Source organism: Aquila chrysaetos, chromosome 3 (assembly GCF_900496995.4).
Source record: "Aquila chrysaetos chrysaetos chromosome 3, bAquChr1.4, whole genome shotgun sequence".
NCBI classification, from domain to species: Eukaryota; Metazoa; Chordata; class Aves; order Accipitriformes; family Accipitridae; genus Aquila; species Aquila chrysaetos.
The window spans coordinates 70,199,627-70,212,290 of NC_044006.1; the positions used below are offsets into that span (position 1 = coordinate 70,199,627).

At 47.6% G+C, this 12,664-nt stretch overlaps 1 protein-coding gene across 1 annotated transcript; it reads right to left on the reverse strand.

Moving 5' to 3' along the window:
* Positions 1–356: 356 nt before the first annotated feature.
* Positions 357–2,582, reverse strand: HTR5A (5-hydroxytryptamine receptor 5A). The gene is made up of 2 exons (XM_030009901.1): positions 1,636–2,582; positions 357–689 (listed from the first exon to the last, which is right to left on the reverse strand). Exons 1-2 carry the CDS (start codon positions 2,371–2,373, stop codon positions 357–359), a joined length of 1,071 nt encoding a protein of 356 aa, XP_029865761.1. The 5' UTR covers positions 2,374–2,582.
* Positions 2,583–12,664: the final 10,082 nt, after the last annotated feature.

Genomic DNA, 12,664 nt, shown 5'->3' on the forward strand with positions numbered 1-12,664 from the left:
GTTTCCAATATGACTCTTTGCCAGAAGACTCCTCTGCACCATTACTGCGACCGAGCAGTCCCAAGATCGTCACTAGGAAGGCGGGAGGAGAGCAGTGGGGCACTGGAGGAAGAAGAATGCTGTGTTGTTGGCCAGAGAAACCCTCACATGCTGTTTGCAGAAAAAATAACAACTGACTGAGAGGCTGGGACGGAGAGTCTGCGTAGGAACCGGGACCGTTGCTGGGACATACGACCCATGGGGATGCATGTTTAGCATCACCTCAGTATCTGTGGCTTTGAACTTCTTCAAGAATTTGGTAGGATTCATTGAGAGTTGAAATCAGCTTCCTGGGGCAGCAGGAAAGCTTTTTCTGCTCAGTGCTGTCTAAAGAATAGGTTCCTGAAGGCATTGTTGTAGTTTTTGTTGAAAGCAGTGTAGATGAGTGGATTAAAAAAGGAATTTGAATAGCCTAGCCATAGAAAAATACTCTTCCAAATGGGTGGGATGTCGCACGAGCAGAGGGGGTTGATGAGCTCCGTGATGAAGAAGGGGATCCAGCACAGCACAAAGACCCCGATAAGGATGCCCACCATGAGGGCAGCTTTCTTTTCCTTCTGCTCTCTCCACGTGTCTCCGTCCGTCTGGAACGTAACAGTGGCATGACGGACAGTGAAGACCATCTGTGGCTGCTGGGCAGCTTCTTTTACCTGCCAAACACAAACACAAGTTGCACCATATGTGCCTCAGTCAGCTGATCCCACACAGCAGGTACACAACCAAACTATGCAAGTGATGGCCAGAGCTCACAGGGAAACACGGGCCATTTACGTCATGCTCTAATTGAGGGGAGAGTGGTCGTATGACCCTCTTCTGGGTAACGGAGACTATTTTTAAGCGAGGCTAGAAGCTAAAGAGAGTAGTGATATATGGGCAAGTGGAATCGCTCACACAGCATCGCAATAAGATTATTTCCCCATTTACAATCAGATCAGTAGAACAGGCACACACGCACATGCCGTGCACAAAAGTCTCCTTGCTTTCTCTGAACCCACTGAGTTTAAGAGTCCTTGGTGGGAAAGGCAATAAAATGAGCATACATCTCCTTCCTCCCCCCAAGAAGTCATTACAGTGCACGGTCACCGTGCCTGTGATTAACTGACACGATGCAGCCACGATTAGGAAGGATTTAGAAGGACGTTCTGCACGTGTGTCTTCTGTGTGGGTAAATTCACAGCCTCCCCAAAGCCACAGCTGCTTGCCAGGTTATCGTCCACAGCGGAGATGGGATCCCATCCATTCACACCCCCACACGCCTCCCCACGGGAGGACCGGTGACCCCTTACTCACGCTCGCGAGCACTGATTCAGCATTCCACGGGGAGACGTCTGTGAGTCACCGCACACCCACGTGGAGCTCAGGCTCGCAATCTGGCCCAAAGTTGCTTTAGCTACACCTTGCGCGCCCACAGCCGGGGACTCGGAAGGAATCAGAAGACTGGGCTCGCAAGTTTGCGGTCAACTTTCCCTTGAAAGCCTCCAGGATGCACAGGGCTTTGGTGGGATGCTGTTTGCTTGCACGCTTTAGCTCTAAGTTTCCCCCACTGCTGCAAGGGCTTGGCTTGGACCAGAGCAAAATACAACCGAGTTGACCTACCTCCAGGGCTTCTGGTGTAATGGGGGTGATGGAGTTGCTCTTCCGAGACCCAATTCGAAACTTGGCGGCCTTGTAGATCTTCCAGTACACAAAGAGCACCACACAGAGGGGCAGGTAGAAGGCGCCAAAGGTGGAGAAGATGGTGTAGGAAGGCTCCCGGCTGACTTGGCACTCCTCACTGTCCTCTGAGTAAGTCTCCCCCCAGCCAAAGAGCAGCGGGGCCAAGGAGATGAAGGCAGAGAGTGCCCAGGTGAGGGCAATCATGATGTTGGAGATGCGGCGCCGGGTGCGGAGCGTGTACTCCAGGTGGCGGGTGATGGACCAGTAGCGGTCGAGGGCGATGGCCGTGACGTTCCAGATGCTGGCGGTGCAGCACAGCACGTCGAAGGAGATCCACACCTGGCAGAGCGACCGGCCCAGCCGCCACCGCCGCCCGGCCAACTCGTGCACCAAGCTGAGGGGCATGACGAGGGCCGCCACCATCACGTCGGAGATGGCCATGGAGGCCACCAGGTTGTGGGGCACCCGGTGGAAAGTACGCACCCGGAGGATGGTGGCCAGCACCAGCCCGTTCCAGAGGAACGTGGCCACCACCAGCATGGCCAACAAGGTGAGGACCAGCACGCTGAAGACGGAGAGATGCTCCCGGCCGCCGGCCGGCCCGGCGGAGGACCCGCTCCTGTTGCCGGCGGCCGGCGGCGCATCGCCGAAGCAGCTGAGGTTAAGCGAGCGCTCCATGCCGGGGGCTCCCGGGCCGCCGGGGCTCCTCCGGGCGCGGCGGCGGTGCTCGGCGCTGCGCACTCCCCGCGCCGGCAAGCGGGGGGCGGGGAGCGGGGGGCGGAGGAGGAGGAGGAGGAGGAGGAGGAGGAGGAGGAGGAAGGGGGGGGGAAGGCGGAGCGCCGCCCTACCGCGGGCGCGGAGGGTCCGCGGCCGCCCCGAGCGGCTCCGGGCGCGGCGGTTCCGCGCTGCCCGCCGCCGGGGTCTTCATCCCCGGGAGGAAGAGCCCTGCGTCAGCCGCCGGTTGAACGGCAGCCCCCGGTCCGCCCCAGGCGGCGGGAGGGAGGCGGCGGTTCCGCGGGCGCGGCGGGGTGCGCGGCTTGCGGGGCGGTGCTGGGCTGCGGAACCCGCGCGGAGGAGCGGCTGCCCCCGCGGAGGAGTCCGGGCTGGTGGCTGGCGGGGGCTCGGGGCGGGCAGGTGAGTGTCGTGTGTCCGTCCGTCCGTCCGTCTGTCCGTCCGTCCGTCCGTCCGTCCGTCCCCCTCCCGCCCTCCGCCTTGCGCGGGTGCGGAGCGAGCAGCCTCTCGGCGGGGGAGCGGCTCGGGGCTTGCGAGTTCGTGCTTAGTCATTTCAGTGCGCGGATTGTCCCTCGGAACCGGCGCCGGTCGGAGCGGGGCCAAGGCAGAACCGGCAGCCGCTGCCCGCATCCCGCATCCCGCATCCCGCATCCCGCATCCCGCTGCAGCCCCCGGCTTTGTCTGCGCCGCTTCTGCTCCGGGTGGCTTCTCCCCCGTGGGGCGTATTCCGTGTCAGACGCAGAAAGTTAGCATCCCCGCGAAAATTGCGCCTGGGCTCTTGTAAAAACGTGTTGGTGAGGTGCCACGGGAATTTTATAGCTCCCGTGTAATAGTAATTATAGTAATCCCGGTTATTCTGTGGAGGGGGGATGTGGCAGGGGATTTTTTCTCTGAGAACTTCTGCTCTGGCATTTCCTAACTTGTTAGCAATTGGCGGGCCTTTTATTAGAAATAATCTATCGCTTGGCTGTTGTTATTAATTGTTAAATTAATAACATTAACCGTTAATGAAATGTTTGAGCATTTCACCTGGTTTTTATCACGCCGCTTGTGATGAGAAGTGGGATTCTGGGCCTCACAGAATTTAAACCCACCGAGCAGGTTTCCCGGGGCACCGGCTCCATGGAGGGATGCCAGCCAGCTCCAGCCTGGAAGCCTTGGACGGCTTTCGGACAGGGCTGTGCCGGTGTTGGCACCCTGCTTCTCCGGACGGTCCCGGGATAACGGGTCCAAAGAGCTTTTGGGTCGGAGCCGACACATGCTGCGAGAAGCCGGCAGGCACCGGCATGGGGCTCACAGTCTGCATCTCTGGGGGGGGAGAAGGAAGGAAGGAAGGAAGGGCATCAGCGTTCAGAATCAGTGAACTGCACTTTCAGAGAGTTGGGGGAGAAAACACAAACGACAGAGGTGTTCCCTGGAGTACCTGATGCATGCTGTGCTCATGGTATACGGAGGGTAAAACCAAACTGGTGCTTTCTGCTGTCTCTTCTGAATCTCTCTGGACTTTCTAATGTAAAACAGCAAAGCAACAATAACGAGGGCTAAAGAAACAAGATGTTTTCTAGTGCTGCTACTTGTTTCTCTGTGCTACCAAGTGAAACACAAGACAGTGTATCCAAAACAGGTCCAGGACCTTGTTTTGGTGGGACAGGAGTTTCCCCGTATGGACTCATGCTGTGCTGTGATACTCGTCCTCAGAGCCAGAGAGCAGGACCTGGCCTATTGTAGTTACTAGACCAGATGTAGCCTTAGAGACTATAACATAATTTTGGAAATATACTGCCATCTTTTTGGGGGAGAAATGATTATTTTATCTCTTATACACATGAATACTGAAATATTTGGAACGGGTAGGGTCTTTACTTACAATTCAAAGGACAAATGGGGTTTGCAGGCTTTCATAAAGCCTCCTGATTTAAAATTCCTGGTTTGCAAGGTGCCAAACATCCTTGACTGTCATTCAATTGATCAAAACACTTAGCAGCTGCTAGGACTGAGAGCTTTTTGTTACGTCGGCCCTTCCCAGAGAAGCCTATGAAGCCCAGAATTAACAGAATCAACCACAAATTATGGAATATGTGCTCCCGAAAAGATGGTATTATTTTTTACTTCAGGAACAAATAGACAAGAATTAAATTTAAAGGGAAATGGAAATAAAATGTATTAAATCTGAAGAAGTAAAACTCGATTATGTTCCAATGGAAAATTATGAATATTTTCATTATCTTACTGGACTTTTAAAAATATGTATTAGCAGATTCTGAATGGGTCAGCTGAGTACTAATTGGAAATAGAAAATGTCAACAAATACATGTATAGCATATATGGAAATGCAAAGGTCTGCACCTGGGATGGAAGAACCCTATACACCAGTACAGGCTGGGGACTGACTGGGTAGACAGCATTTTGCAGAAGAAGAGGGCCTGGGTGGCCTCTCAGGCAAGAAGTTGCAGTCTGCAATGTGCCATTGCACATTCTGGAGCATCCTGACCTGTATGAGCAAGAGTGTGGCAATCAGGTCAAGGGATGTAACCGCTTCCCTCTGTCCAACAAACCTTGGAATTTTATGTCCAGTTTGGGGTTCCTCAGTACAAGACACTGACATACTGGGAAAGGTCCAGTGGAAGGTCATCGAGATGATGAGCGGACTGGCATATAATGTGTAAAGGGAGGGAGAACTGAGTTTATCAATCTTAAAAAGAGAAGGTTAAGGGGAAAATCTTAACTGCTGTCTCCAGCTACCTCAGGGGAGGGTGTAGAGAGGGTGGAGGCAAACTCTTCTTAGAGGTACACAGCAGTAGGACAAGATGCAGTGAATGCAAGCCACAACACTGGATATTCCAATTAGAAATTAGGAAAGAAATATTCACCTGGCGAGTAGACAAACACTGAAATGGGTCCGAAGAGGCTGTGAAATCTCTATCCTTTGTGATGTTCAAAATTCAGCTGGATGGCACTGTGAGTGACCTGATCTAACTTTGAAGTTGGCCCTTCTTTAATGGGGTTTGGACTAGGTGCTCTCCAGAGGTCCCTTCCAACCTAGATGATTCCACGATTCTGATTCTGCAATCTTTAAGCACGTTGGCTGAATGCACCACATTCTGGAAGTGACCGAATGTTGTTATTTTTAAGGGCAAAATGCTGTTTTCTTTACACAGATTAGTAAAACCATTGATTTCCTCAGAACTATTGATATTTATAAAGTGAGTGGATGGCTGGTATCTGTAGCGAGTGTGTAATGTTTGTGGAATGATCACATCTACAAAACTCTCTGAGAAAAGGATCCACGCTACGACATCAGGATTACCTCACATCCTCACTGATGGAGCCAGAGGAATTCAAAGTGACAGGACTTCCCTAGATTTAGCAGGGATCCCTCCAGTAGAGACATTAAATGCTGCTTGCTACTAAATACTATTTACTGGAGGTACCTTCCAATTAAAAATATGTAGATGATAGTTGGAGGCTGGGAGGGAATTCCCAACACAATCAGTGCCACTGCCTATGTGCACCAAGTAGCATCTGCTACTTGGGGACAGGGTGAATGGACTCATATCGTGAATCTGCATGCAGATCTTTTGAACCCCTGCACTCCTATCTGGCAGAAAAGGGAGAGGAGATGTCTCAGGAAGTGTTTTTGCTCAGCACACTTAATGAATACATGAGAATTTCAGTCTACAGGGTAGGTGGAGCTGCTAGGTTAAACAAGGATTAAAGGAACACGTATACTCACTGTATATATATATATATATATATATAGACCAACATTGAAAGCTCTGCTCACTTGCCAGCCAGACTGCTCAGTAAGTGTGCATCCTGTCAAGGCAATTTCTAAAACTCAGGTAATCATCACTTATATTTCATTTAACATTCATCAGCTCCAGCTCGCACTTTTTACATCCAGACATGCTTTTTGAACCACCTGCTCCTCTCCTATAACAACAAAACGTTCGAGTATGAACACAGTTAAAATGCACAGACTCTGAGGTTGTTCTCACACGCTCAGAGCCCATCCGCGCTTCTGAGTCTCACTCTAGTCTTCCAAACCCAAGGTCTTCAGAGATGGGCAAGATCAGCACTGTGATAGACTGTCATGATGTCCCACCTCTGGCTCGAGTGTCCTGTGGTGTTAGGAACGACGTTTTGTGAGCGGAGAGGGGAACTGCTGAACCAGAGCTCTCCATGGACACGCACCAGCTTTTATGAAACTCACCTCTTTGTCTGATTCATCCCATAAAAGCTCTCTCAGGTGCAGGGTAGTAGCTGTAGTTGGGAGGAAGACTGGGTGATGCCCTCCCTCTCCAGTGGTCTGTGAGAGCCTGTATTTGGGGTGTAGGCAACCAAGGTTCAAAGCATCGCAGCTCAGGCTATGGGCTTGAATCATGATGCTTCTTATCTCTTGTAAGGATTTTGATTGCCAAGCAGCTGGCTATTCTGGGTAGCTAGCTCTCAGGTTTCTTATGTGAATCTGCATGCAGATCTTTGAAGCTGGTTAATAATCACGTATTTACTGGAGCATGGACCTACCTGAGGTCTTCTAACATCCCAGCCAAGTGCCACAGCAACTGAAAGATGGAGTCAGCCTTTCTCTCCCAGTAACATGTAACTACTTACTGCAAAGTGGAACAATTCCTACTGACTGAGCAGCAGAGATTAATCCTGCCGTGTGTTAGTAGGACACTCAGCAGGATCATGGGAGCACGTCAGAGCGGGAACAGGGAGGACCTGAGTGCCCCACATCCCCAGAGTGCCCCAGTGACTGGCCTGTTTGCCAGACTGGGTTCTCTTGCTCCAGATGCTTATGAGGAACTTTGAAAAGTCTCTCTGTCTTTGGGCAGAAATTAAAACAATGCGTTGAAATCCTGTTGGCTTTTTATTTGTATGGCTGGAAAACTATTCCTCATCCAGCCTCTAACAGCAGGTCTCGTTTGATTTAGGGCGTGCAAGCTTTACTTTAGGAATTGTCACCAATTGTATGACTTCAGTGACATAACTGAAGTATTGTTTAATTCTGCAACAGAACAAAGCAGAACAAGAACAAAAGCTGTTCAACAGAGCAGCCTCTTTGCATATCCATCTTGCCTAGACCATAGTCCTCTCTTATGTAAACTCCACGGTAAGTGTCTCAGTCCTTGTGTCTCTTAAATTTGGCCACAACCTATTACACAGCCAGCCTAAAGGGAGGATGGAATCTGGTACCTCGCATTACTGTGTATGTCTCAGTAAATGGACTGCCAGGGGTGTTTATGTGTCTTCTGTCCAACGTGAATTAACTCCTGCTGGAATTAAACCCTTTGTTCTTGCACAGCCAAAAACATGTTCATGGTCACAGGACCAGATGGAACGTAATTTAATAAAGTCTTACAGCAACTCCCGCATCATTCACTGCTGCAGTTAAAGTTGCACTCTGTGTAAATGAATGAAGTGTAAATGAATGAAATGTAAATAATTTTATCACTTCTTTAATACCTTAAGGGACAACATTAATCACCTGTGTCATTTCAGGGGAGTCAGCAGAGTTATGCTAGGTGTCATATCGGCTTTTAGTCAAAGGTGCTTTGCAGTTAGTAGTTATGGCAGTAGTGCAATAACTTGGAGCCAGCCTCAGGGGGTACTGCCCTCATAAGGCACCCACAGTTTTCATTTATTACTCCGGTGATAGCAAATACTTAACACATATATACACCACCACCTGTGATCTTTACCTGTGGTCAGTCCCAGAGTAGTAAGCCTTTCTCTGGACTCTGATGGACTTGGTCTCTGCAGGTTGCTTACAAACCAGAATAGAAAATTATCCATATTTGTGATTTAAAAAAAAAAAAAAAAGTTTAAAGATATCAAAATATATTATGCTTCTGGGAGTACATGGTATCCCGCAGTTCTGTCAATCATCTAGAATAGCAGATCTATAGAAAAATAGTAAGAAACTGTGTGTGGGAAGACTAGGTAACTCTAACTTAATACATGAGCTTTGGCAATCAAAGCTGCCAATGCAAACTATCAGGACTCTGCCAGGGAGACAGATGGCACGATGACAGCAAATGGATAGGTCTCTAAAACTCAATTACCATTTCAGTTCAGACCCTTTTTCCATATGCCAAGTTGTGGAAGAGATTTGTTTATCTTGAGCTTTATGCATTTTGGCAGATAATTTGCATAGGTGTGAAGCTATAGGGAAGGCTGTGATAGCTGTTAGGCTGAACACAGGTTTTTCTGTTGTGTGTTGTTTTCCAGGTTACCTTTCTGCTTCCTTGCAGGTGGTAGGTTTCTGAACCTGTATTTACATAAATCCATCAATAGTCTGGAAATGTTCTTTCCTAACTCCAGAGGCAAAACGTTTTAAGATCCATTTACCATAACAAGGACAGAAATCCCTCTAATCAGTTTTCTGGGCCAGCAGTTCTTCAAGTTTTTTCTTATACCTCCTTCCATTCCCATTCTGCTGTCTTTGGCTCCTTGGCAGTGTATTCCCATGCCCACGTCTTCCTTGGTTGGAGTACCTTATTCCCAAACCTCCATTAACTTTAGCATTCAAGACTGGTTTTGTTGTCGTAACTGGCAGTATGTGCAAAAATGAAACCACTGATGTCCATCATCAAGGGATGTCTTGTCTCTTCTTCCACTCCAACAGCCTAATTTCTTTATAGGCCTTTGGTTGCTGCCTTCTTCCCTGGAGATTTCTGAACAGCCACAGCCACATCTCTATCTGCCAAAGGAAGCATTGGCATAGCTGCACAGCTTTCTCGGCTTGGGTATCGCTGATGAGTGTCTCGGATTCATATTCACATGCTGCTTCCTTCCAGCTGTGGAATATTTTCCTCCCCCTGATTATTCGGCATACCTGTATGTTTCCCTGCCCCTGCCTGCCCAGGTTACACAGATCAGCAAAACTGCTGTTAATTTAAGTGAGGCAAATTCCCATTATTTTCAAGCTGTGCCACATGGCAGGTCATTAGAGAAAATGGGAAAGCTGTGGAATTTTACTAATTTATATTTCATATCTGTGTTGCTATTTAAGCGACTGAGAGGCTCATACAAATGAAAGGAATTGTTTACGAGTTAGAAAAAGTCAAATGGCGGGATATGACCACATGTTTTCTTTCTGCAACTAAAATGAGTCTGCTCCCATGCCTGTGCAAGAAAAGTGTTTGCAGACGTCTCTCGTAGGCTGACAAAAAGCTTGCCTCTTGATCACATGCAAGACAGCAAACTTTTCCAGCTATTTGAACAGAGACAGCCGTTTTTAAAGCACCCCAAACATAATTTCTCTCATAGAATTTGGCAGTATCATGTTACAAATATTTCATTTGGTTCCTACTACTGCAGCAGGCACCTGATCAAGCAGTGTCTTCTTGCTACTGCTACAAAATTCTCTGAACTCATGGGATGAAAGCAGTTGTATAAATGCGTCTACATGTCTCTCTGTTTTTCACAAGGATTTTTATTAGTAGCATCATTATTTTTGACAACCAGTATTCACTACTTGGACAGCAAAATGTTGCCAGACCTTTCTTAATTGTCTAGCAATGCATTTTATTATAAAATAGCTGATTTATTTTTTTCTGTCTGCTGGTCTGTGGGTCAAGGTTGGTAGACTGTAACTCAGAGGTGGTGGCCCTGTCACCAGCGGTTCATGTTCAGCTCCCTCACTGGGGACGTGACGTGTGACATTGGGAATATACTCATGCAAGAGCTGGTCATGGGAAAACCGATCCAGCAAGAGCGGCTGAGGCCAGCATCTCTCGGTTACCCTGGGGTACGGCTGTGTGTCCACCCTTGCCTTGACCCGCAGTGAAGCCACCAGGCTCCGAGGGAGCTGCTGGCATCTGCCACCAGGGAGTTTCTCCTTTCTTTTCGGAGCCCTCCCTTCCACCTTTCTTCAGGTGCCTCCAGGTAGATGCAATGCATTGTGTAATTCTTGTCCCAGAGGAGATTTTAGTATGTGACCTGAAAGGCAGGGGACCTGGCTGGCCTTGTTAAGCTGGTGGCTTCTGTGAGTTCATTTTCTGTAGTTCCTTCTTCTACCTCTTCTGTGGTTACCTTCTACTTTCAAGTTTCAACTGTATCACAGTGGGTTTGGACTCAGCTGCTAAAGGAACTAAAAAGGTGACTTCCCTATCAGAATTGCAGCATAGATTCAGTAAAAAACTTCCATTTTGATACCACTGAATTATTCAGGGTCTCATATGAGCATACTTCATGGGATGTCTTCATTAAAGAAGGTGTTATCCATCTGCACAGAAGATGGCTCATCTATTACTTTAAAAGCTGAATCTCATTTTGGAAACAAAGAAATAACTATGTTTTTTTAAAAGGACTCCTCATCAGACCTGATACATCTTCAGAGCTTTCTGGGCAGGTTGTCAGTGTCCTTCCTCCTCCACACATTTCACCATCTTCACAGTATGCTAACGCCTCTCCTTTCATCTATGCTTTATTGAGTACTAGAATAGTTAACATGGTCAGCTTTTAAAACATCACGACTAGCGACTGACTTGGCAGTAGGGTTATAAATGCAATTTTGTAACCGTGACCAATAATTCAATTGAAAAATCTGAAAAAGCCACTTAACATTTTCACGTTTTAAAGCCCTTCACCCAACATTCACACATAACGACATCTCCTGTCCCTTAGCTTTGACTCCTAGCACTGTTCTCAGTCTTGCAGAGCTGCCCACACACACACGTACTCCCCATCCCTCCCGTTTTGGTCGCACACGAGCCCGTCTGGCTGCCGGTGCTCTGTCCTTCACCTGCCATCATCCCTTCTGCAGCACGGCCAAACCTCGATGGGAGTCTGTAAGTGGAGTCCAGGGCTTGATACGTCGTGAGGAAGATGCACAAAGACAAATGGTCTCTGCCACAGTGCATGTTCTCTGTTTCAGGGAGGTTTTCTTGCAGCTTTTCTGTTTTTATGACAGCTGTGACTATAAGGAACCATAAATCCCGACGTCCTTGCCCCAGATAATCCCTCCTGCCCAGTGAGAGGCATGCCCCATTAAACACTGCACTACAGCCTCAGATTAATGACAAGTGTTACAAAAGAGCACCATGGGTCATGGAGAACCACAGCGGGTTCATTAGGGTGCATCTTGCAAACAGTTACTGCTAAACACCCAGCTGGACTATTTTACACAGGTGAGGTTTAGTGCAAGGGCTTGGGTTGTGTAAACAGAGATAGCCATCAATATGCCTAGCATTTGTTATAAAAAATTACGGCAGCTGCTTTCTCTGAGCATCAATGAAATAGGTGAGGAAATAGATTTTCTTAAGCAATCTATGGCTGTGGGTACACCTCTTCCATTCATTTCAAGGAGGATTATTATTTTAAAATGTAATAAGATTTTTTTATAAAACTGAAATGTCTAAAATGTAGATATCTAAATCCTCTGGACTGGTTAGTAAATCTCAAAAAGACATCCCTATCTGAATGAAGCTTTCTTTTCTTTATCTGAATAATAATACTCCTATAGTAGCTTTTATGTCCTTTATTCTTCAGAGTGAAGAGCGACATGAGTGAGAGAGACATGCCTCTGCTGTACAAAGGCAAGACCAAATAGTCTCCAAGGTATATTCAGTAAGCAATCAAGTCAGCCCATTATGAGAAATTACCCTCCGCAAATTGAGATACAGTAAATGATGACATATATGCTTCTGTTCCTGTCGGTTTAACATAAAGAGAGTTAGCTTCATCTCCCTGCATTGCTCTGTTCCTTCGCTCACCCTGAGCCAGAACAGGAGTATGCACACAAAACCAGTGAGGGTATGTAACCTTTTGATATTTACCAACTAGATTATTTATGAATGTGTGAGTCGACTCCCGGCGTGTAGGAGAGCCACGTGGTAGCTAGGCTGTTCTGAGGAGGGTGGATCTTTGTGTATCCTGTGATGGACCTAAATATTTGCCTTGATTAGATCCCAGTTTGGTGCTTTTATCATTTAATCATTATGAGCACTGTATGAATCATAAATTATAAGCATGTACCTATAAAGCATAAAATGTGTATAGCGCTACATCTAGCTGGTGTATATGTTAGCCCAGTGGGTGATTTTTTACATGGACTTATTTCAGGAACGCATCCTCATTCACAAGTGTGTTTAATTTCAAGTATGAGCTTTAGTCCTATAAAAATGACCAGGGTCTGAGGATATGCTTAAAGCTAAGAATGTGATTTTGGAGCATCCTTGACTCAGAGACAAAGCTTGGGAAAATTGTCACAAAATATAAGAGGCAAAAA

Excerpts from the sequence above, each read along its gene's own strand:
- HTR5A (XM_030009901.1), bottom strand. The coding sequence starts at position 2,373 with ATGGAGCGCTCGCTTAACCTCAGCTGCTTCGGCGATGCGCCGCCGGCC. Across the intron at positions 690-1,635 it reads TTACACCAGAAGCCCTGGAG|GTAAAAGAAGCTGCCCAGCA; the intron begins GTAGGTCAACTC and ends TGTGTTTGGCAG.